Source organism: Jatropha curcas, chromosome 5, assembly GCF_041381405.1.
Source record: "Jatropha curcas cultivar XTBG-Jc1 chromosome 5, XTBG_Jcur_1.0, whole genome shotgun sequence".
In the NCBI taxonomy this organism is placed as follows: domain Eukaryota; kingdom Viridiplantae; phylum Streptophyta; class Magnoliopsida; order Malpighiales; family Euphorbiaceae; genus Jatropha; species Jatropha curcas.
Window position 1 is genome coordinate 21571282 of NC_143155.1, and position 22149 is coordinate 21593430.

General features: G+C 30.0%; 2 protein-coding genes across 2 annotated transcripts; both read left to right on the top strand.

Annotated features, from left to right (window-relative positions):
* Nucleotides 1-1644: 1644 nt before the first annotated feature.
* On the top strand, nt 1645-3562 carry LOC105650698 (ethylene-responsive transcription factor ERF118). The gene is made up of 3 exons (XM_012237642.4): nt 1645-1785; nt 2008-2226; nt 2381-3562. The coding sequence occupies exon 3, from the start codon at nt 2564-2566 to the stop codon at nt 3350-3352; it is 789 nt and encodes a 262-aa protein (XP_012093032.1). The 5' UTR covers nt 1645-1785; nt 2008-2226; nt 2381-2563; the 3' UTR covers nt 3353-3562.
* A 5758-nt stretch (nt 3563-9320) lies between these two features.
* ABCI7 (non-intrinsic ABC protein 6) lies at nt 9321-13467 on the top strand. Its single transcript, XM_012237641.4, has 3 exons — nt 9321-10462; nt 12195-12454; nt 13061-13467. The coding sequence occupies exons 1-3, from the start codon at nt 9590-9592 to the stop codon at nt 13377-13379; spliced, it is 1452 nt and encodes a 483-aa protein (XP_012093031.1). The 5' UTR covers nt 9321-9589; the 3' UTR covers nt 13380-13467.
* Nucleotides 13468-22149: the final 8682 nt, after the last annotated feature.

Here is a 22149-nt window from a genome sequence, read left to right on the forward strand (position 1 = left end):
GAAATTTCACATCCCTCAAGAAAATCATTAAATTTGTCTAAATTACAATAATTATTGAGTAAATTGACTATATTATCCTTAACTTAATACTAATTCTCTAAAAAAATCATTAAATTGAAATAATAATTATTGTTAATATATAGAGGGTAAACATGAAAAAAAATATTTATTACTTTTTGAAACTATAAATGTGATAAATATTTTAAAATAAACTATTTTCTTAAATGTAACAAGTATTATGAACCGAAGAACTATCAAGTTAAAAATATCAATGAATTCGGCTATAAATATCTGATTTTGATTTTACAGTTAAATATGTTGTTTTTATTTTTAAAAATTGATAAAGGACGTAAAACGACAAAGTTAAGTGTTGAGAAAACAATGTTGCGTTCCATTGAGAGACATGGTTGAGAAAACGACAATTGGAGTAGGATACGTCATTATGACATAGATGCAATAAAACATACGAAGTTAAATTAGGATATAACTGAAATCAATATTAAAGTACTAAATATATTGAATTAATAATTCATTAGAATTTTTATCTGCTATTTGAGTCTGATTAAAATTTATTATTAGGTATAAATTAACTATAAATTGCACAAAATAACCATTCTGATTGTGGTATAATTATTTGATTTTAGTTTTCTAGCTAAAGATATCATTTTTTTTTTAAAAATTGATAACTGACTTTAAAGGACATAGTTTAGGTTGAGAACACTTGATTTCGACCGAGACAATGTTATTGTTCCATTGAGACAAGGTTGAGAAAACGATAATTGGAGTAGTGTCATTTTGTATAGTTAGCAGTAAGTAGACATCTCTGACAGTTCTATTATTCTGCCGTAAATGCAAGAAAACATGCTAAATTAAATTAGGATATTATCAAATTTATATTAGAGTAATTGACTAGAACTCAATTAAATGGGAGTAAACTCATTTATCAACAAAATCATATTAACTCAAGTTCAATAATTGGATTTCTTAGTAAAAAAAAAATTCAATAATTGGATACATAGTATTACTTGATGAATTATTTTGATAAAATTTTAGTACGGTTAAATAACATGACTATTAAAAATATAATTATTTCTATAAATTACCATAGATTATGTATTTTGTTTTTAATATAAATATATAATTTTCCAATTTAATATATTATATAGATAAATATAATTAATTTGTTATAATAATATTTACTTATTATGATTATTATTAAACTGATTACTAAGTTGAAAAAAATAATTTTATTAGTAATTATTTCTATATATATATATATATATATATATATATATATATATCAATTATTATTTCAATGAAAAGTTAGAAAACATATATGATGAATGTTTTCTCCAAAAAAAAAAAAAAAAAAGAAAAGAAATTAACAACATGTGTCATAGGAGGAAAGATTAGGTGTTTAAATTCTTAACTTATAAAAAGTTACATATTAATAGATATAACTAAAATAAATAAATAATTTAAAATTGCATTAAGAAATTAAAAAATCAAAATTTTTTAAAAATAATAGATATTTTGTTACACAATTTAATTATGGAAGGGAAGGTGAGATGGTGCATGCTTGGAGCACACTACAGTTAAAAGGGGCCCATTGAAAGTTCCTATTTGAAGTTCAATTTCCGGATTATTCTCCTCTCCAGGAGAAACAGAACACATACAGAGCCTGTCTCTACTACTACTCCTCTTCCTCTACAAATTCTAAAGCGAGAGAGTCAGAGATATAGTCATATAGCTCAAAAAGGGTTATATTTACTTCATCTAATCTGGGTAAGAATCAAAATTTTAAATTTGTATAAAAATCATTTATTTCAATCTTAGTTTCTGTTTCCATTTTCATTTGATTATTGTTAATCTATCATGCGTGTTGTTCTTTTTCTTGATTTATAATCATAATTTTAACTATTTTAGGAAATAAATCTCTTTTCGCATCTATTAATTCGTAATAATCAATATATGTTTTGACTTTCTATGATTCCCTGTTTGCTTCAGACTCCTAAGAAAAACAGAGACAGGAGAAACAGAGAAGTTTCAACTTATGTCTTGTGGGTTTGATCAGGTAACTGGAGCTACAAAAAAGCTCTGGATCTCTCTACACTGTCTCTGCATAACTCTTTGTCTCTTCTTCACTCTTTGTAAGCAATCTTGGCGCCTTGAGAAAAGCAAGAAACAAACTATTCTGACAATTGTTATACGATCAAGATCAAAACGGTATGTGGGTTTTACGTTTTCTCTCTCTCTTTTTTTTTTTTTTTTTTTTTTTTTTTTTTTTTTTTTTTTTTTTTTTTTTTCAAATTCAAAAAACATAAGAATTGAGAAATATTAGACATTTGTGTTTATTTTGTTTATTATGTTTTTTGTGCAGGAATTGTTCTTGGGATTATTGCTGCTTTGAGGATTGTCTAACAAAGGATTTATTATTCAAATTGGGTGTTTTGGGTTTCCTGGTTATCAACGGTTTTTCAAGATTTTCCTTGTCTCCCTTCAGATTCTCTAGTCTTCCTTTGGGATAGTGTTTTTCTCTTTAAAAATTTCACAGTTTCATACAATGCCAGGACTCAAAAACCCAATGTTGGATCAAAATTTAAGTAAAATCAAACAAAACAATTTCATTTCAACAAGAAAAGTTCGCATTATATATCATGACCCTGAAGCCACAGATTCATCAAGTGATGAAGATGAAGAACTCATTAATGGAAGCAGCAAGCGATTATTTGGCAATGGTAAGCGTTTTGTAAGAGAGATTACTCTTTCAACTATGCAATATGAAACAAGAATTGAGAATTCTTGCAAAACCAAAACCAAAAGTAATGTTTATACTAGCACCAAGTTGGGTGACAAGAGAACTCGAATGTGTTCATCTATTTATAAAGGAGTTCGACGAAGGCCATGGGGGAAATATATAGCGGAAATTAGAGATCCAGTTAAAGGGACTAGATTATGGCTTGGTACTTTTGATACCGAGGAGATGGCTGCTGCTGCTTATAGGAAAAAGGAGTTGGAGTTTGAGACGATGATGGTTTCACAAGTTGTATCAGAAGAATCCAATGCTAGTTCTGTTTTGTTTTCTCGTCCATCGCCATCTTCGGTTCTTGATAATGGAGTTGAAAGTTCGATTAAACAGGAAACTAATATGGAGTATAACGACTATGGTGACTGTTACTCACAATTTAGTAATGATTTTGGTCAATTCTTTGGTGGTGTCAATGATACCGAGTATTTTTCTGTGCCCGACTGCGAAGGGTTGGTGGATTTTCCATTGTCTGGGATGATTGATCTTCCCAACATTGAACTTGAGAATCTTGATTTGCTGGAGAAAGCTCTCAATTTTACATAACCAAAATTTTTGTTTTGCATTTGGGAATTATAGATAGTTATAGGCATGTTTTACAGTACAGAACAATATTCCAACTTCGGTAAAGTAAAGCTTTTTTCTTGGTTTACAATTGAACTCTCTTTGATGGGCTAGTAAGAGCAAAATAGATGTATGAGCTAGTGTTTTGACTTGTTAAAAGTTTTAATTTGATTTCCCCTTATTTTTCCTCAATGGTGTATTACTGCTCCAGATTTTCAGCCCCTCTATTTTCTTTGATATTTTGCTATAAATACTTCACTGCATAGCCTTTGAAAACACGAAAAATATTAGTTCTCTTTCTTCTTCCTTTGTTGGTTCTTCTGCTTTCTATTGCTCTTACTTCTTATTTATTTTATAGAAGAGCTTGTTGAATCTCGATGGATACATCCCGTGTGGGTGAATTATCAAGGATAATGTTTTTTAAACACGCATCAAATTATATGTACAGTAGCTTTTTTTTATTATTATTATTATTTTACCAACTCTTTTTTCTTGTATCAACTCATTCTAATGCTAATATGAGTAATTTATTTGTATATTAAGGGATGGACAAGTCATTGAAGACCAAGTTTTTTTCTTTTGCATCTCTTTAATGTCATTGCTTGATTCTACTAAAAAGGAAATTGTCAATGGCATCTTTTCATTTTTCTTTCTTTTCGTTTTCTAATCTTTTTTTTATCGGTCAACTAATTTTATTTTATTAATAAAGCATTCCGAACTTAACCTGGAAAAATTAAATGAAAAAATCTAGTAAAAATTACCTCAACATAATAAAACAAGAACATCCATAAAATTTCTTCTTGAAATAGGAAGACAGAAAAAACTCTATGCTAAAAAAGGTTCTGTAACATTCATTTCTTTATCTAAATAGTTTACGAAACGAGCAAAACAATGAATCAAATTTATCAAGGCGATCTCATTATTGTCATGGCCGCTTATCCTTTTGTGAGACCCAACAGATGAAGTTTCTAAAATTTGATTCAACAATGAGAAGCAAGGAAGGATTATCACCTAAACCTTTACTAATCTTCTTCTAATGATTACTGGTTGCAGGCTTTGGTAGAAATGAAATTTTGTTAGAATTTTGTAAATCAGAATTGTGGCATAATGGATTGTGATTTTTATTTATTAGTATGAATGTAAATGTTACCATTGTAATGCAAACTTTGTATGAATAAAGAATTGTGAATTGGCCGCTGAAGTGAGCTCCCACTTGTTTTGTAAGTAATGCAATGACTTTAAAGATGGTTCTTAAATGTGCTTTTCATGTCCCAACTTCTCTATTTCCTTCTACTGAAGTGGCAACTGATGTGTTTCTGCACTATAATCTCACTTGTCCACTAGTTGAGTCTGCTTTATAAAGCGCGAAGTTAAGAAATTTAAATTTTTATAGTTTGTTTTACGTGTTTTTTTTTTTTTTTTGGTCAAAAATATCATTAATATTTAAGTTATTATTAGAAAATCTATTGAGGATATAATGAAAAAGTATTTTGGAGTAATATTCATTTTCATTTATAATAAATAATAAATATAAAAATACGGTAATGTTAACTAGATCTGTTGTCAGGTCGTACATACACTTGCCATTAGGCGATACATTAGTGTGTTTGATGCATTATTATTATTATTGAAACTAATCGGTTCGAATCATTTTCAGTTCAATTGATTTTGGTCCGATCTTGATTTAAATAGGTAAAAAAATATAAAATTCCAAATTAATTTCATAGAATTTATCTGTACCAAACGAAATCTAAATGTTTTTTAATGCTTTTCTTCGAACTAGTTTATGCTTTTGATGAAATCAAATTCTCCTCTCTAATATTAGAGATTTACTATCTTTGAAATGCTAACTCAAGAACACAAAATACTTTTCATCTCAGGGTGTGTCAATTTGTCTAAAAAGTTCATTTTTGTTAGACTTGCAAATGATGATTGACGTTTGTACATTAACTTAAACTAATTCAAAAAGGTTCATCATCAATCAGTTTCAATAGGAAGAAAAAGTGAAGGGAGAGGGAGAGGCTCCTTCAAATGCTTTTGTGAGGCATAGCCTTCATCATTAATTTGGCTAATTATAATTTTTGTATGACTTTACGGTGATGATGCATCTTCTTTAATAGCATCTACACCAAATATGACTTCTTAGTAACTTATTATTGCTTTTTGCCCTACTTTTCTTTAAGCAAGAGGCTTGTCGAGTTTTGTAGATCTTCTCTCTAATTTTCTTGAAGCTACTATATGTATATGATTTTTACATATGATGAAGGTATTACATGGGCAATTGCTCTTTAATTAATCTAGTTTGATGTTAACATTATGAAAGTAAACGTTTAAGTATAATTTGTATTCTTCTCCTTGTGGGTTGTAATGCATTTTCATGGGCTTGATAATGGATTGTACTGCCCTTGATGGGCTTTGAGATTGTTATAATTGATGTTAATAGTGCAGAGTGTATAATAATCATTGTATATAGTATGAAATGGAAAGAAAATGATAAAGAACCTAAGATTGAAACCCTACAGCCAAGGGTCAATAAAAAGAGAAGGGTTTGCTAGAGAAGGACTGTAATAATCATTGTATCTAGAGAATGATTTGCTATCTCAGTATAATTTGATTTTGCAGTAGGAGGTTTCAGAAATCTCGCAGTTCTTGGCTTCAGGGTGGTGATCAGTGCACTAAATATTATCATGTTGTTACTCAGGTTCATCGAAAACAAAATAAGATCGAATGTCTTAAAAATGATGATGGTGATTGGATTTCGGATCCTTCTACTCTAAAGGGTTTAGCCTATGATTATTATGCTTCTTTGTTTTCTGTTGATTCTTATTTTTCTTTTTTTGTGTTCTCTGGTATTATTTTTCCTCATTTATCAGCAGATGTTGTGGCAGATATGATGAGGCCGGTTTCTAGGGATGAGGTTGGGCAGCGGTCTCTAGTATAGGTTCTTTTAAAGCTCCAGGGCCTGATGGATTCCAACCTTTACTTTTTAAGAAGTATTGGGATATTGTAGGTGATGAGGTGGTCTCCTTTGTTAATCACATGTTTTTCTACTGGTGTGATGGATCGCCATTTGGCCAAAGGTTTTATTTGTTCTCATTCCTAAGGTTGCTGCTCTGAAATTTATCTCTCAGTTCAGGCTGATCACTCTCTGTAATGTCTTACATAAGGTGGTTATGAAGGTTTTGGCTCTTCGATTGCGACCCTTTATAGATGGGTTGATTAGTCCTTTTCAGAGTAGCTTTATTCTGAGACATACTATGGTTGATAATATTATTATCAATCAGGAGCTTCTTCATTCTTTGTGGAGATCTAAGTTTAAAATGGGTCATTTTTCTTTGAAAGTTGATTTAGAAAAAGCCTATGAAAGAGTGAATTGGGATTTTCTACGGTTTGTTCTAGTTTCTTTTGGTTTTCCTGATTTATGGATTTCTTTGATTATGAGTGCTCTTGCCCAGTCTTCTTTGGCAATGCTTTGGAATGAGAGTCCTTCTGGTTATTTTGTGTCTTCTCGGGGTCTGCGTCAGGGTGACCCTTTATCTCTGTATCTGTTTGTCCTTTGTATGGAGGGGCTATCTCTATTGATTCACCGTCAGATGGTTAGGAAAAAGTGGGTCTCGGCCTGTGCTTCAAGGGATGGTCCTCCTATTAGTCGTTTGCTATTTGTCGACAACTTGATTATTTTCGGGAAAGATTTTGTGCGGCAGGCTAAAGTAGTTCATGATGTTTTGGTGGACTTTTGCGGAGGTAGTGGGCAGAAGGCTAATCTGGCCAAATCTCTCATTTTCTTCTCCAAGACGGTCTCTCTTCCTATACGACATAGGCTCTAGTAGTTATTGGGTGTGGCGGTTACCTCAAATTTAGGCAAGTATCTGGGGGTTCCTTTACTTCATGGGCGGTCTTCTGTGGCGCTGTATCAGGATATTATTCAGAAGGTAGAGGTTCGCTTGGCAAATTGGAGGTCCTGTTTGCTTAGTTTCACCGGTAAGGAAGTTCTTATTAAATATTATGTTTCTTCTTTACCTGTTTATACTATGCAAACTGTGTGGTTACCTTCTTCTATTTGTGGGACTATTGATAAGTTGTCTTGTAATTTTTATTGGGGGGGGTCTACGATGGAACATCATAAGATGTATTTGGTTGGGTAGAATTGACTTATCAAGCCTAAGAAGTTTAGGGGTTTGGATTTTTGGAGTGCCCGATTGTTTAATGTTGCTATGTTGGGTAAGTTGGGTTGGAAAGTTTTTATGCATGATTCGGCTCTTTAGGTCCAGTTTTTGACTCATAAATATTGTCATGGTCACTCTTTTTCTCCGGTCTTACAGGGTTGTGATTCTTGTACTTGGAAGGGGATTGTTCGTAGTTTCCAGCATCTTCAGTCTCATGTTTTTTGGCGGGTAGGGAATGGTCGACTAGTTAGTTTATGGTATGATTCTTAGTTGCCTGTGGCTCCTTTGATGGATTTGGTAGGGTCTATTTCTTGGGGTGAGGAGCATCTTCGGGTGGACGATCTTATTCATAATGGTACGTGGGATCTTTCTGTTACGTACCTATCTTTCTAATGATATTAAGTACTTAATTTATATGGTTCCTCTTCCTTTGGTTGTTTCTATTCAGGATTCCATTTTGTGGAATTTTTCTTCTAATGATGAGTTTTTTTGTTAAAGCAGCCTATTTATCTTTATTATTGGATGAGGTGCATGTTGGTATGATTTTATTTCTTTCTCATGGATTTGGTCTGTTGATGGTTTGCCTAAATTGAGACATTTCCTTTGGCTGATTCTGCATAGCCGTTTGCCAACTAATTCTTTTCAGTTTCAGAGAGGTATGACTCTTTCTAGTCTATGTAGTTTATGTTCTATGGAGGAGAAGTCTCTGTTGCATCTTTTTCGTGATTGTATTGCGGTGCAGGCATGGTGGCAGCAGTGGAGTTTGCCTCCTAATTTTTTTGTGGGTGGATGATATTGTGTTATTGTTGCGTTTAAATTTATCCTTGCACATGACTGGTCCCTTTGGTATCTCCTGACATTATTGATTTTTAGTTGCTATTTGGTGGTATGGAAAGCGAGAAATTTGTATGTTTTTCAGAATGAACTTCTTGTTATTTTTGGTTTAAATCATTGTGTTTTTTAAAGTAGCATTGGATATTGTGAATTTTTCTACTCTTATTATTGCTTCGGCTAGAGTTAGTAGGCAGTTTTGTGTGGCTTGGGTTAAGCCTCAGGAGGATTGGGTGAAGTTAAATTGCGATGGTAGTGGGATTGATTGGTGGTGGTGGTGTGTTCCGTGATTGTTTGGGGAAGGTGGCTTGAAGGCTATTTTCTTAATATTGGTCACTCTACTATTTTAGTTGGTGAGTTGTCCTCTATTAGGACATGGCTTATTCTTGCTTGGGACCATGGTTTCCGTAAGGTTGTTGTTGAGTTTGATTGTTTGGATGCTGTTAAACTGGTGAGCTCAGGGTTATTAATTGCTCATCTTTTGGTTGTTTTTATTTTGGATATTCAGAGCTTGATAATTCGAGATGGTGAGTGTTATATTTATCATGTCTTTCGTCAAGCTAATTCTGTGCTGATCATTTGGGCAAATTGGAACATGTCATCCCCTCTTCTTTATTCATTTGGGAAGCTAGTCCTAGTTTGTTGTCTTTAATTTTTTGAACCACTTCTTGTATCATTGACTTTTTGAGGTAGCATTGACTTTTTGAGATAGATTTCTGCTTTTTATTCTGCTCTTCTTTTGCCCAAAAAGGTGTAATAGCCTAAAAGGGTTTGATTCCGAATTCGTTCTTGATAGATTTCAGAGATGGGTCGGTTTCTTTCCTCTGTTTGCTCTGTTTCTTTTAATTGCTCTTATAGTTTCATACTTCCACTGAGAGAGAGAGAGAGAGAGAGAGAGAGAGAGAGAGAGAGAGAGAGAGAGAGAGGACGATGATGGGAGAGATCTGTCTCAGGGGTTTTTATCTTTTGGTGAAACGGTGCGTATTGCCTGTTCGATTTTACCCAGCTTGGATTAGCTATTTCTTTTTTATTATTTTATTATTTTATTATTTTATTTTGGGTCTTAAATGGAGGATGCGTTTCTTGACTATTTTTATTTTATTTATTTTCTGGTTCTCTTCTTCTTCCTAGTTTGGTTTTGTCCAATGTGCAGAGGGGCTTGCCATTACAACATTGTTCATTTCAGTATCTTTCTCTGTCACTATAGGCTCTAACAAAATCCATGTCTTCCCTATTATTCGCACCCCAAATTCAGTTTCTCAAAGCCAAACCCACACCCAGGCTGAAACACAAAGTCAAAACCAGTCTTTCACTCTCCACAACCCCAACAATACAAGCCAGTTTCTCTGACCCTTTCGTTCTCCAACTTGCAGAAACTCTTGAAGATTCCCTCTCCCCTTCTCCTACTCCTCCTCTCCAGAAACTAAGGGACTCTTCCTCTGAATCCCTTCTCTCCACTCCTTGGCCCTCTCGCAAAGATGAATCCTTTAGGTTTACGGACACTTCGTTTATTAAGAAATCTCAAATTCATCCAATCTCTAATCCACCACGAGAACAAGACTTACCAAACATTTCTAAAGAAACCCAGTTGCCTAATATTGTAATTGTTGACGGGTTTGTCTTAAATTCCATGTTGAATTCGCCCAATTTGCCTGATGGGGTTTATGTGGGTAGCTTGTTAAGTGACTCCAATGATAAAATTGCCAAAATTGTGTCCAATTTTGTTGATGATTTTCAATGTGGTGATGTGTTTTGGTCTATTAATGGATTAGGAGCACCTGATTTGGCTGTGGTTTATATTCCTGCTGGGGTTAGAGTGGAAAGTCCAATACATTTGCGTTACGTTTCTCTCGAGGGAGGAGAAGAGGGGTCTAATAAGTTGCCCGTTTCAAATCCAAGAGTGCTTGTAGTGGTGGAGGAGGGCGGAGAGGTTGGGATAATTGAGGAGTTTGTTAGTGTAGGAAGTGATGACAAATGTTATTGGGCAAATTCAGTTTTGCAAGTCATTATTGAAGAAGGATCAAAAGTTAAGCATTCTTATATACAGAGTCAATCCTTAAATTCTGCCCATATCAAGTGGACTTATGTTCAACAGGTGAGTTTTTGTTGCATTATTTGCTTCTCTTTTTATTCTTTGGGCCTTTGCCTTTTTTTTTTTTTTTTTTTTTTGGTCTCAATTTAGTTTATACAGAGTATATTCTTCATGTTCAATTTTGAGAAGATGATAGAATTGAATAAAAATGAATGTGTTAATGGTTTGGTTTTGAAATTTAAAATGCTTGTTTTCAGAATGTATTAATGCTTGAATATGCTTTTATATAAAATAAATTTCACATTAAAGACCGATAACATGATAATTTGGTATCGAAGTGGAAAACATTAGATGTGCATGATTTTGGTTAGAATTCTGACGGTTTGAAGTTTGAACTAGTTCTTAAAGGATGTGGGATACTATTTTGGTACATAGTCTGAATACGTAAGTAAATTGAAATACATTTGTGTGCTTTACCCAAGCCTTGTACAATATGAAAATTGCTTACTATTGTCACTTTTGAGATTTAAAACAGGATGCATGTGTGGCTATCACTAGATTTTGAAGTATAGCACTTATATGTTGCAGAAGTTAATTTGCCTTTTCTCGATGAATAGATTTATGTCTTTGCTGGTTTTGACCAGCTCAGTATCATAAATGTAAATGGCTCGGCTAGCCCTTGTTTATGCAAAATTTATCTTTCTTTGATTCAAAAATTGATTTCCCATTGTTCTTTTTTCTATTTTTATCAAGATTCTTGTCATTGTTTTCAAAGAAGGAATTCTTAAGACAAATGTTTCCATTGCCTTGAATGGGGACATGGGCGCAGTAGAAGAGGGGGGTTGTAGCCGGAACTTATGATATTATGGGAATAGAAGGTGTGTGGTGGGGGCACAACACAAGATTGTCGTACTGTGGGGACATTAGAATGTCATTTATAGTTATGAGGTTAACTCTTCATGCCTGTGATATATATATTTTCTCCTAAGTCAAGTAGTATCTCTTATCAGTTTTGCTAATATAGTATTAAATTTATTGTCTTTAATTTTGTCAATTAAATCTAACTTAATTGGTGTCTCTCTCTCTCTTTTGAATTTCTCATTTGTTAGTACATTAAGAGGTTCTTTTGGACAAACATGAAAATGGCATTAGTGTCAGAATATGGAAATACATAAGAACTTATCGGAAAGAATTGGCTTTGCTGAAGTTAAATTAAAGGATTTTCACTTTCTAATATAAGAGTTATTAATATGAGAACTTCCTGTCGTATAATATGATCAGAGACAGTCTATTTGTACCCTTTACTAAGTAGGGGCTCGAAAGAAAGTTAAAAGTTATGCCTTGTAATTTGCTTGACAGTACTATTCACAAAAAGGCACAAGAAGGGTATTTGTTGCAAATAACCATGGGATTCTGACAGCCACAGACGCTGCTTCTCTAATTGAAGGCATAGTAGATGGCATCCATGCCTCTGTCTTAGCACTTTAATCATTTTATATGTGCCTGCAGAAACATTAATCTTGTTATAGGTGATGATACTCATACTATTGATACCTGTACAACTATCTGGCTAGGACTTGTGATATTATTCAGTCCATTTTGTAACTGTACTAATATTACATGTTGTGTTTTACCTATGCATAACTGCAAAAGCATATGGTTCAGTGCTTCATGCTTATCTAAGACATTGTCTATGGATAGAAAAAAAAAATCTGTACTTTGCTGATGGTGTTGGAATAGAAGCAAGGTGTGAGTAAATTAAAATGAAATTTGACTTAAATTTGATTGTTTGCAGAAATCAAGTAGCACCTATGAACTTGTTGAGGTAAGCACTGGCGGAAAATTAAGTAGGCATAACCTTCATGTTCAGCAACTAGGCCCAGATACATCAACAGAGTTATCAACATTCCATTTGTCTGTTGATGGTCAAACACAAGATCTACATAGTAGGCTTGTCTTGGATCATCCAAGGGCTTATTCTCGACAACTTCACAAGTGCATAGTTGCTCATTCACTAGGCCAAGCTGTCTTTGATGGGAATATAAAGGTCAACAGGTAGTGTTATCTCCAGTTTTTTGTTCTCTCATCGCTCTGGCTAATAATGTCTTGCTTCACTTCTATGCTGTGTATCATCTTCTTGCATCAGGGTTCTAAGATTACCTGAATAGAATTTACTAAATAGCATATGCATTCTAGACCCGTTAAAATGTGATTATTTCTATTTTGGGTGAAACAATGGGACCTATATCATGGGTTTGCTTCATTGTGATTAGACATAATCCCAGTGCAATGTCAATCCAAAATCAGTATTTGGTGGCTTTTCATTCAGTGAAGTTCACGCTATAAGCTTGTCTAGCAGTTAAATTGGAGATATAAAGTCATAGTATTGTTGTATACAACTAATGCTGTTCCTTTGGAAAATTAATCTTATATACATCTGAAGAAAGAAAGAGGAGAGAAACTCACTGAAACCAGTCTATGATAGTGCATATAATAGGCTGTGATGACAGGGAATTGGAGTAGGAGAACCGATTAAGCGACTCTGGTCCATCCTATATTTGTTCTGATGACTTTTACTTTTGGTTGCTGATAGCTAGAACACGGTTCAAAAGGTGTTAATGGACAGTCAAATATCTGTTGCATCTTACATCCATTTTGCAGATATGCACAACAAACTGATGCTGGACAATTAACGAGGAGCCTCCTTCTGGAACCACGAGCAACTGTAAATGTCAAACCCAATTTGCAAATAATAGCAGATGATGTCAAATGCTCCCACGGAGCTGCAATAAGCGATCTAGAAGAAAGCCAGCTGTTCTACTTTCAGGCACGTGGTATTGATTTAGAGACGGCTAGAAAGGCTCTTGTATTTTCCTTCGGGGCTGAAGTGATTGAACGATGCCCTTATTCTTTTATTAGACAGCAAGCTGAGAGACATGTGAAAGAATTGCTAACTTCCTCTGGTCAAGGATCGTCATAGAAAACTCGATCGCGTTATTAGCATTGTTTGACAGGAGGAAAATTTGTTATCAGTCATTTAATTGAAGAAAATTTTGTTTTTGTATTAATTAGATGTTCTTGTTCTATTCTACTTTTGATTCATGCTGGATAGAGGGGGGTAAGAGAATCAAATGTTGCATTTCCATCAATAGGTGTATGATTTTTTTAACAATAAAATTTTATTGACATAAATAAATATTTTATTTTTTGTAAACATTAAATAAAATTTTGATCGAATTATATATATATATATATATATATATTTAACCTCAGAGTTAAGAGTTAAGACTATGTTTTCATGCTTTGTCATGATAAGATTATGTTGTCATCGTGCTTTATCATGTCCTGACCTGAAGAGACAAATTTTTCCCTTTTACCCCCAAAAAAAAAAGCCCATTTCATACTCTGTGGTTGTCAACGACAAATTCCACCAACAGGCATAGACAAGTAACACTTATCTTCACTTCACAGAATCCTAATCCTATTGTACCCCTACTAAGATTTGAAGTTGAAATCTCCATTAATGGAATCCAAGTAGCTCAACAATCTATCTTTGAAACAAAACAAAAAATATTGTTTGTATATACCTATATCGAGGAATGGGAATGGAGATTTTAAATGCTTGTTCATCACAGGAGTGCTGAAAGATAAAATACATTATAGGATTTTGTTTTTATAGGGGTGATAAATGATTTTGACAAGATAAAAGTCTAAAGCTTTGCTCCTTAACTCCTTTTTTCCACCGATAAATGGATTCCATAAAATTTTATGTAATTTATTTATATATCTAAATTTTTGTATTTGGTATGAAAATAAAATAAAGAAATTAATTCTATGAATTCAATTATATGGAATTGAATATATCAAATTCTATTGAAAAAATGTGAAATTTTCAAATGAATTATATGTCTTAAATAACCTAAAATTTTTATGACAAAATTATTACGCCAAAAATTTTTAAAAAAATAAAAATAAATGAATTTTAAATTTAAATTTATTTTAAATATAAAAAAATTCATTTATAAATAAATTCAATATCGGAACCTTAGATGGGCATGCATGCCTTGTTTCTTCTTCCATTGTTGCTGCTTTAAATTTACATATTTAACCAGGATTCCTTGTAGGTAGTAAAACGGATTGACGGACCAATTTGATCCACTAATTGCTCTATCCCAACTTCTCCTTTTCTTTTTCTTTTTCTTTTTTTTTTTTTTTTAAAGAGAATACTAAATGCATGAATGAGACATGGACAAGACAATAAGACAAGAAAAAAAAAAGAAGGAATAGGATGAAAATTGTGAGGATAATATTGCTTTTCAATAAACTAATTCATTTTAATATTTCATTTTTAGAAAATGACATTTAAAATCATTTAAAGAAATATTATATCCCCTAACTGATTTTTTTTTTAGCTCAAAAATAGAATTCTTTTTTTAATATGATGGGATGAGATTCGAATCTGGATCTATTGTTAAGTCATATATACATTTACTATTATATTATACCTTGATGTGCATAAAAAATAAAATTTAAGACGTCAAGTATATAATCTTAATATAATATAACTAATAATCCTAATATAATGTTATTCTACTATCTTCAGGCGAATTAAAAAGCTAAAAGAGAGTTGGTAAAGGAGATATTGGCTAATAAGATCAAAATGAAAGTTGGTGGAGTAGTCTAATATGAAATTGAAGGGACTTGGCACCAATTATAGAAACCAAAATGAGAAATGGTGAGGGAGATGTTTGCTTCACTATAATTTTCACAAGTGAGTCTAAAAATGGGTAACCTGACTTGGACTGCATTGTCCATTGATGTGTCAATGGCAACTTTTTCAATATGCAATGTTGCTTCATCTTTGCTTTGCTACTCCATTCTTCTCGGTCCAGCACTCACAAAAAAGATAAAAAGAGAAAAAAGTTTTTCACCTTTTCTTTTTTTAATTTCATATGAGTACTCCCACACTTAAATAATTTTATTTTCAGATTGATAATTATCTCTTTCAATAAATATTTTTCTCGATCAATTTTCTGACTTTGTAGAAATTGTCAAAAACACTCAAATATATCTAAGCACTTGAAGATAGGAATACTGTAAATTAATAGCGGTAGTCCAAACTAAATTAGAATTAGAGAGATACGTACAATTTAAGTTTTTTTTTTTTTTTTGTGATTAAAACGACTAAAATAAAAAGTGGCTAATGCAAATTGATATTAATAGATTTGTAAAATTTAAAATTAAGACTAACTCAATTAAACTCAAAAACCATATGCGGCCATTTGAATTGGATTAATGTTAAATTAAAATATTGATATTAAACCAAAAAAAAAAACTAGTTTTAAATAAATAAATAAATAAATAATCTTTAACATGATTTTACTGTGTTGTACTTGTACATAGATTTGAGGATACAGTATGGAATTGGGACACGGGTGGAACATCATTATAACTTTGAACTACTTTGAAGGAAACGCAATTCCATGGACCATTTGTTTTTATGAAAGAAAACAAAATGTGCTAAAAACTTTTATATTATTGGACTTTGCCTCTTTCACAGGTGGGTTTGAGTTGCCATCACATTAAAATTATGTTGTCTATATTCCAAAGGCAAAGCTCATCTAATTGAGCCTATCAAATAATTTTTTTTTAATGAAAACTATTTATCTGGAAAGTTAATATCAATATTTTGCCGATGCAATTAAAATATAAGATTTGAATAATCTTTTTTTTTTTATTAGTTTTTAGATAGTGCGTTATAGTCGGTCCATTTTATTAACATAACATCAGAGTTTGCTTTGATTTAATCATGTGTAGATGTGTTTACCAACAAATTGGGTTTAAAATAAAGTATTTAGTTCAACCTATATATATATATATATGTATGTGTGAAAGCTGAACCAAAGAGAAAGTTTAAGACACTTTTTTTGCTGAGCATTCTATTTTTCTTCTTTTAGAAATCTTTGAAAATTTTCTTTTTTTTTTTATTGTGATAGGCTAACTTAATTTATTTTTTCAATTTAATATTTACATATAATAATGATAATTTATAATTTTGAAATCTAATCTAACCTAATCTATAAAAACTTTATTTTTATTTTTGTAAATTCTTGATTGGATAATACTTTTAAATATTTCATGAAAATATTAGTTAATTAATTAATAATTAATAGTCTCTGTATTTATTTATCTATCCACGTCTACCTATTTGTATTTTTGAATATTTTTACTTTATTTTGTAAAATATTGATTGGATGATGTTGTTAAATAGTATTTCACAAGTATGGATTAATTAATATGTGGTTTAAGATAATTGTAAAAAAATAATTTTTAGTTTCTAATTAACATATAATATCTATTTTTCTCATTTTCTATTATGTCTTCACAATATCTTTCTCTATTATGTATCTGCAGTTCAACTTATTCTCTCCTTCTAAAAACCAACTCTTCTATAATTCGTGTATTTAACTACCATTGCATCAAGATTGAGACTGGCGGCTACAACATGAAAATAAACATTTTTTCGACTTCGGCTTTGTCGAGCTAATTGAAAATAAACATTTCTTCAATTTCATTTATTATCTTTTGTGTTCTGTTTTTTTTCATTTCTCTGTTTATCTTTTTATTTCTTCCATTTAATTTATTATCTTTCGTGTTTTGTTAACGTATATTTGTTTTTCTTTAAATAACATATTTTTTGATTTATCTATTTTTAAATTATATATATAAAGCAATTGTTTTTCTCAATACCGATGTATTTTATGTACCTACTTTCTAAAATTTATTTATAAATAAAATTTAGCTGAGAGTAGTTGAATTTCATAAATAAATAAATAAATAAATATATATATATTTATATATATATATATATATATATATATATATATATATATATATATATATCTTTCAATTTTTAGATCCTCAATTTAAAGCCTCAAGGTTAGAGTCCTGAGAAGTAGAAGTTTCATTACATTTAATTTGATGTTGATTGTCAATCCATTTAATTGAATTGCGTACATCTATTTTTGAATTTTTGAATTTTTTTTTTATTTCATATTTTCACGTAATCACTTAAAAGTAATTTTACTTTCATTATGATATATTAATTTTCTAAATTTTTATGGTTTATTTTTATTTAATTTAGATTAAAAAATAATATTTAATATATTAAAGAATTCAAATACCTAAGTGAATGTTGACCTTATCATTTAAAATTTGATTTTATTTTAAAAAAAAAAACAAGTGAGAAGAAACAAGTTAGGTAGAAAAATCAAACTTTGATTGCGCACTATTTATATTTTTTTTGGTCAATAAACTATTGATGCTTTTATTTTTCATTTTATTTAAAAAAAGGTTTACCTAATTTTTTTTCTAAATTTATAAATTAAGATATATATTTACAAAATTTATATAAATAATATATTAATATCCGCGCACAAAGCGCGAGATTACGACTATTTAGGTTCATTCCATTTTTTTAATAATGTACTTGTAGACATTTATATTTTTGTCATATTTGCAATAAATTTATTGAATCAGTCACTCAATAGAAGATGTTATTTCATAGAACTGAAAATTAAGTATTAAAGATATGAATTTGAAAAATTAGTCAGGCTAAATTAATTGGGTATCATAATTCTCAATTTGAATGACTTGTAAACCTAAGTATTTTAATTTTAAATAATTATAACACTTATATAATATTTTATTAATTTGAAATCAAACTTAAACTCATTAGAGTTTTACTTTAATTAATAATAATTTTTTATTTATTTTTTAATAGTAATGGGGTCAAATTCAAGAGTTCTAAATGTATTCTTTAAAACTCAAGTTGAGCTTGAAATTTAAAATTCCAAAGACAAGTCAGCTTGAAGTTCCCAATTTTCTAATTCAATTAAGGTTGTATTTATTTTTTGTATACTTACACGAGGTATTCAGGCTCATATCCATTTGAACGGTCTATAAATATGACTCTCGAAGGTAAATGGGCTAGCCTGGAGGAGGTGATCCATCTTACAAGTGCTTTCTGCTGCTGATCTACTCAATTCGGATTAAGGTTAAATTTATTTGATTTGAAAATATTGACTCAATTTGATTTACACCTAGTATTTATAATATTAAACTCTACTTGATTTATACCGTATATTGTATTAATTTAGCCCTTATTTGAAATGAATGAATCTCATAAAATTTTGTAAAATTTATTTATAAATCTAAATTTTTGTGTTTGGTATGTAAAAAAAATGAAGATTTAAATGTAACGTATTTAATTCTATGAATTTGAATATAATTTCTAAATGAATTCCACAAACTTAAACAATTCAAAGTCTTGTGACAAACTATTAATATTACTAATCTTCTAAAATCATTATGTCAATAGTATTTTAAAATATAAAAGTAAATAAATTTTGAGTTTTAAATTTATTCCAAATATGAAAAATTTATTTATAAATCGAAAATTCATTTGAAATAAAATCCACACGTTCAATTCATTTATACCATTAATTTCTAAATTCTTTGTTAGGAGCTTTATTTTGAGATAATCATTGAAATTCTAATATATTCAAGTAAATTATCTTATAATACAAAAGTTGGTCCAACTTAAAAAAAAAAAAAAAACTATAAAGTTCCACAGCAGTCATAATTATAAATTTCAAACTTTAACTCTAATGCTGATCACGTATATTAATTTGTTCTAATGCTATACTAAATATAAAAAATATTATTTAAATAATTTTTCATAAAACAATGATTTTCCATAAACAACAGCCAAGACTACTGAAATTTATTAGACTTCATAAAGACCTGCTTTGCAAAATTATAAAATTGGAACACAGTAATGTCTGTCCCAGACTATTTAGATAAATAATTAAAAAAAAAAAGAAAAAGGCCATTGATTTGAACTATAAAAGGAGGAACTTGACAAGATGATAATGACAACTTCGCAACATGACAATAATAAATTAATTTGTAGATCAAATTTAGGCATGTTAACGTCAAAATCTCTTTGTTAACAAAAAAAAAAAAAAAAAAAAAAAGTGACAATCTCTTCAACCTAGGAGATGACAGGTGGCCTGATAAAGTTGTAAAGGTTAATGATTTCTTTTTTCTTTTTTAATTATAATTTGAAACATCCAATCCAATGTAACAATGCAACAATGTTAATTATACAACACTGAATAGATAAAAATTTTTATATTTGAAAAGGTATAAATTTGGGACTTTTCGTTTTTTATATACTTGAAAAAATTAATTAAATATATTGACCTTTTTTTAGTTATTGATAGCTGAAATATCAATTCTTGATTATTTTTATTTAATTATAAATTAAATTAAAAATTTTGTAAATACAAATGCATTTGGGTTTGGTAGCGTAGGAATTAATTTTCCATGTATTGTAATACATAACAGTAATACCTATGCCACATCGAAGAAAATGCGCTTGTGAAGGCGCGAGTTTGTCGAGTGGCAGCCAATCCACTGCACGCTCCACGCACGCGGATCTCTTGCGCCCTCCTAATTATTTGACTTTCAACACCATTTTTATTTCATAAATTTCAACTTTCATGCTAGCTGCATTAGGTACAACAACAGAAAAATAATGTTATATATATTAAAAATTTAATCAATAAAAATTATATTATATTTTTTATTATAATATAAAAAAATAATTATTCACATATCAAATTTAAAAACCTTATAACTTTTTTTTTAAGTAATTAAAGATTTCAATACAACAAACGTGTGAATAATTAAAGATTTTTTTCATAAAAAAAATACAAAATATCTGAAAGTTTTGCTGATTTGACATTTACTAACCCACCACAATCATTGCTACCAAATTTCTCTCAACAATGTCTAATCCTATTTTAACTCACTTTATTTTTTCATAGTTTGTGAAGTTTGATCTTGTAACATATTTCATATAGTTAGAATTTTTAACATTGTTTTAGGATTAAATTTATAGAGAAATATCAATATTTTTAAATAGTACACAATAAATTGTAGTATGGCGAATTTAGCAAAAAAAAAAAAAATTACGGAGTCAATAAAAATTTTAAAATTAAAAAATATTTTGTGATAAACTACAAGTTTTAATAACTTTTTTTAATTATCATGCAAAGAATTTAAATTATAGATAAAAAATAATTAGTTTTTCTAAAATGTACTCCCTCAAACTGCTTGTATTTATTGTTTAATGATTTTCTATGTGATGATTAATAAATTAATTAAATTTTACATGATGATTAAGGAATCAATTATTCTTTATGCACGTAATTACTCTAATTTTAATAAATTTCACCAAATTTCAGAAACTAGTTATTATATTTAATAGAGATAAGGACAAAATTGAAAATAATTAATTAATACATCTTAAAATTATCAAAAAAAAAAAATTCTTAGTTAAAATAATTTCTAAAAGAATGATTGATAAATCTAAAAGTTTAATTATTACATTATTTTGAGATATTTATTTAAGTTTGAAAAGCAATTATAATCCATGTCTTTATATCTATATTTATATATTCAATATCTTTCTATATATTTATTTCTACATTTCTATCTATATATATATTAAAGTCGAAAAAGAATTAAAATTTTACTCTCTTTTTTGTTTAGTACTCTATTTTTTTTTATTTTTTTGGAATTATGAGTTCTTTCTTTCTTTTTCTATATTTTAATTGGACTATTTACTATTTATTAAGTTTAAAAATTAATACTTATTGTATCATAAAATATTGAAAGTTCATTTTTGTATACTCATAATTTTATTTTTAAAATTTTCAAATTAAACTTAAATCAAAAAATATATTTCGAGGCCTAAGTGTGAATTTGTATTTTTTATACCCTTAAATTGTGGCGAAGCAATTACAAGAAGTATGGTCTAAATCGATCGAAAACCGGAGGTTAATCTAGAAGCCAAGTACGATCTTTACCACCCTTTAGTCATAACTCTTACCATAAGTTGAATTTTTGTGTAAACTTAGTAGTTATGGAAACCAGACGACGAGAGATTTCCAACCGTATATTGTAAGACAAAATCATAATTGAAATGAGCCATGGAATGCTCAAATCAAAAAATCGTCAGTATACTATTATGGTGACTGCACGGGATAACAGTGGCTGTTTAGGACTAGCGATTGACTACCAATGCTCTGGAAAAATAACGGAGTAGGCTAATGGTAGTCAACATATTGATTTCCACATCAAGAAACATTCCAAATCCCTTTTCCTCATTTTCCTATATATTGAGCTTTCATTTTCACTCCAAAACTCAACACAATTAATAACTGCGATCTATATGCTAAAAGCGTTAGTTGAAACATTCCTTTAGCTTTCTAGCTCTCTTCTTATCTTCTACTCTTTTGAATATTATAAGTGGAAAAATCGTTTTTTCCTTAATTTGTTTTCTTTTTGGAGGTTTTCTTTGTGAGGAATTCCTCTATAGTTTAAATATTTTCGTCACCTTTGGTTTGACACTTCTTTGGTCATTTTTAAACATCATCAGAAGATCTTTTCGAGGGTTTAGAGCCTTTTGGTCATCTAAACCTGCAAGCTCCCATAGTTTAGATTTCTCTTTGAAACTTAAACTCCTTTCAAGTTGAAGCTCTGAGATGAAAAGGTTCTCAACTTGCCAATCAAGCTAAGGAGGAGGAGCCAAGCCAAGTTGCAACATGAAACTTACCAAAAGGTTAAGGTACGATCTCCAAGTCCTTTTCTCTTTACTTAAGTCTTTTATTTTATATCTA